Source organism: Microtus ochrogaster, chromosome 2, assembly GCF_000317375.1.
Source record: "Microtus ochrogaster isolate Prairie Vole_2 chromosome 2, MicOch1.0, whole genome shotgun sequence".
In the NCBI taxonomy this organism is placed as follows: domain Eukaryota; kingdom Metazoa; phylum Chordata; class Mammalia; order Rodentia; family Cricetidae; genus Microtus; species Microtus ochrogaster.
Window position 1 is genome coordinate 173,440 of NC_022010.1, and position 3,036 is coordinate 176,475.

General features: G+C 50.2%; 1 protein-coding gene across 3 annotated transcripts in view; it reads right to left on the reverse strand.

Moving 5' to 3' along the window:
- Positions 1–1,151: 1,151 nt before the first annotated feature.
- Positions 1,152–3,036, reverse strand: part of Pus1 (pseudouridine synthase 1) — a 12,490-nt gene continuing 10,605 nt past the window's right edge. For all 3 annotated transcript variants that reach the window (XM_005344210.2, XM_026783569.1, XM_005344209.2), the window contains exons 5-6: positions 1,884–2,575; positions 1,152–1,425 (exon numbers count right to left, since the gene is read on the reverse strand). In XM_005344210.2, coding sequence (XP_005344267.1) covers positions 1,378–1,425; positions 1,884–2,575 — 740 coding nt within the window. In that variant the 3' untranslated portion in view covers positions 1,152–1,377. The remainder of the gene's footprint in view (positions 1,426–1,883; positions 2,576–3,036) is intronic.

Genomic DNA, 3,036 nt, shown 5'->3' on the forward strand with positions numbered 1-3,036 from the left:
CAGAGATCCGCCTGCCTCTGCCTCCCGAGTGCTGGGATTAAAGGCGTGCGCCACCACCGCCCGGCTTAAAAACTTTTTTAGATTTCTCTATTTTATTCTTTGTGTAGAAATGTTTTGCCTGCCTGCCTGTTGGATCCTCTGGAACTGGAGTTAGAGAGTTGTGAGCCACTATCTGGGTGCTGGGAACCCAGGTCCTCTGCAAGAAAAAATACTCTCAACTGTTAAGACATCTCATCTCACCATGAACTATATAACTGCTTGCTTGCCGTTCCAAACAAATGAAAAACTCAGGCTGTGGGATGAAGACATCTGTGCAGGTCTATGCTGTAGGAAGTACTACAGCTTGTATTTAACCACCTACTGGGAAGCCCTTCTCTCTAGTTCCCCTTGCTCCATCCCCGCCAGCTGCTCTTTTGGATCGCATGATTCAACCAGTCAACCGGAGGATTCTGATTTGTGAGTTTACCCCTTAATAAATGACTATTTCTCAATTCTGAGCTAGTGTGGGATTTCTTTTTAGCATCCAACCGCCATAACAGGGCTAAGGGCTGAATCTGCAAAAAATGTAAGGATGTTCTGGAAGGATTCCACTGGGCTAAAGGGGGCACTCCAAGTCTCATGCTGAGGTAGTGGCAGTCAGTGTGCAGTGAGGAGGGATACGCTCCAAACCCAAGCTCTGAACAGCCAGGTGGAAGTTAGGAGTCTCAGGGACAGAATGGATAAGAGTGTCCTGAGGTCAGAACATGGAAGACCCCAAGCTCCATTTCACAGCTCAGGTGGGAACCACCACCTGCTGAGGAGGCTGCTGAAGCACAGCCCCCCTGGGGGTCTCTCCATAGCCCAAGAACAAGCAGTATGGAATCACAGCCAAGAGCTCACATTACCAAGGTAGCCACTTCAAAAGAGGCCAGGATAGAAAATGAGGGTATGGGTAGCCATCGGGAGCACACTGCTGGTGGCAGGACATACCACAGCACTCACCTACATCTACTGCCTGCCGTGTCAACCACAGCCCCGTGCTACCCTATGTGCCCTTCAGCTATCCCTAACAGCAGTGTCCCAATCATCTTACAACCAATAAAGAATAATTGAAAATAGAAAAAGACTAATTCACTAAGGAAAACATATTTAATAGGAAAAAAAAAATCACTCTTTTTTTTTTTTTTTAAAAAGTGTCCTTTCATGCTAAGGTGTATATACACAACGCATGGGCTAAGAGGCAGCTGATTCCTAGAATGAGAATTTAATATCCTGAGGTTATGAAGCCAGGCTAAATCCACAAGCTGGCCCCAGAATTCTTGGCTTCCACGTCCTGAGAGGCGGGCAAGTGCAGAGACTCCAGCCTCAACCCTCACAGCGGTGGCCGCAGCTGGAGTTTCAGTCAGTGTCTCCATCCCCTTCGCTGCCCTCCAGGGAACTGGGGACCTGTAGGAAACAGGGGGTCACATAGGTAAAGGACTGTGAGACCCAACTTGTAGGCATTCCCATATGTGGGGCATGGGGAGAATCCTGGGTACAGTGCCAAGTGCTTGAGCTGAGAGAAGGCCATTGGAGGCACAGAAACAGACTGCAACTGAACGGGCAGCCTACACCTTTAAAGGTAACCAGACTGCTCAGCAGCTTCAGCCCAATGCCAGCCAAGCAAGCCTTGCCTAGAGGACAGTTGGGGTATCCTAGGACAACTACTGCTTCAGCCACAGGGTGGGGCAGGAGCTGGAGGTAAGCCCAGTAACTACATAACCCCCATTCCTCCAGAGGCTGTGTGACTTTAGAGACTCTCTGGGGCCAACTTGCTATCTACAACTAGGACTGAAGACAAGTGTTTACCCAGTCCATCCAGCCCTAGTATGTACACATATGCACACTATATACCAGGCTCCTACCTTGGCACCTGTACCAGATGCTCCAAGTGCAGTGGCACTGAAGTTGTGAATAGGGAGAGTGCTAAGCCACTGGGCCATGGACCGCTCATCCCGCTCAGTGCTGACAATGGTAGGATAGATGTATTGCTCCTTGAAAGCAGCCACCTTTCCTTCCTCCTGTGTCCAGTCCAGGGGCTCATGCAGCCCATCGCTGCCAAAGCGCTGATTGTACTTCTCAAAGTGCACCCTCTCCAGGACTAAACCAAGCCCTGGTGCCTTGGGCACATCCACCTTCTCCTCACCCCAGCTGCGCTCCAGCACACTCTCAGGGGCATAACCCTTCACAATGGCTACCACCAAGCCAACCATCTTCCGGATCTGATGCATCATGAAGCTCTGGCCCTTCACCTTGATCACAGCAAATTCCAGGCCCTCTCGTACAAAGGGCTCCTCACAGTACATTTCCAGAATGTAGCGGCGTGCACTGGGCTCTCTTGGCCCTTTCTGTGAAGTGAAGTTGTGGAAGTTGTGGGTGCCCTTGTAGCAGGCCAGAAGCCGGTTGACCTGCTGCAGGGTCTCTGCACTCAAGCGATAACTCTCATCCTGTACATCCCGGTCTTTGTGAGCGAAGGCAAAGGTGGGTAGCATATAGCAGTAGGTCCTGGCATCACACTTATTCTTGGAGTTGAACCCGCCTGTGACCCTCTTCAATCCTAGAGGGCAGCATTTAATAAACCCAGGTGAGCAGAAACACTTCCAAGATGGGCCATCCTGATAGCATGATTCTGGCACCACTTGCCCAGAGTCAGAATCTACACAATGCTGAAACCCAAATGAAACAATCCCAAATGTCAAACCTAAGGGTCTGCGGAAACTGCAGCTGGCAAACGCGCCAGGCTCAGGTTATAAAAATCACGAGCCATCTGAAGGAGGTAGTGAGGACTAGAATGATAAGTCTTTATACAGATACAGCAGCAGATTTCAACAGCAAGAAATGCTAACTACCGAGCAAAACTGGAGGTTCTCACCTCTAATTGAAGAGCTATTGGCAACTATTGGATGCTGGGCAAAGAAAGTCCATTTTCAGCCAGGCGGTGGTGGCGCACGCCTTTAATCCCAGCACTCGGGAGGCAGAGGCAGGCGGATCTCTGTGAGTTCGAGACCAGCCTGGTCT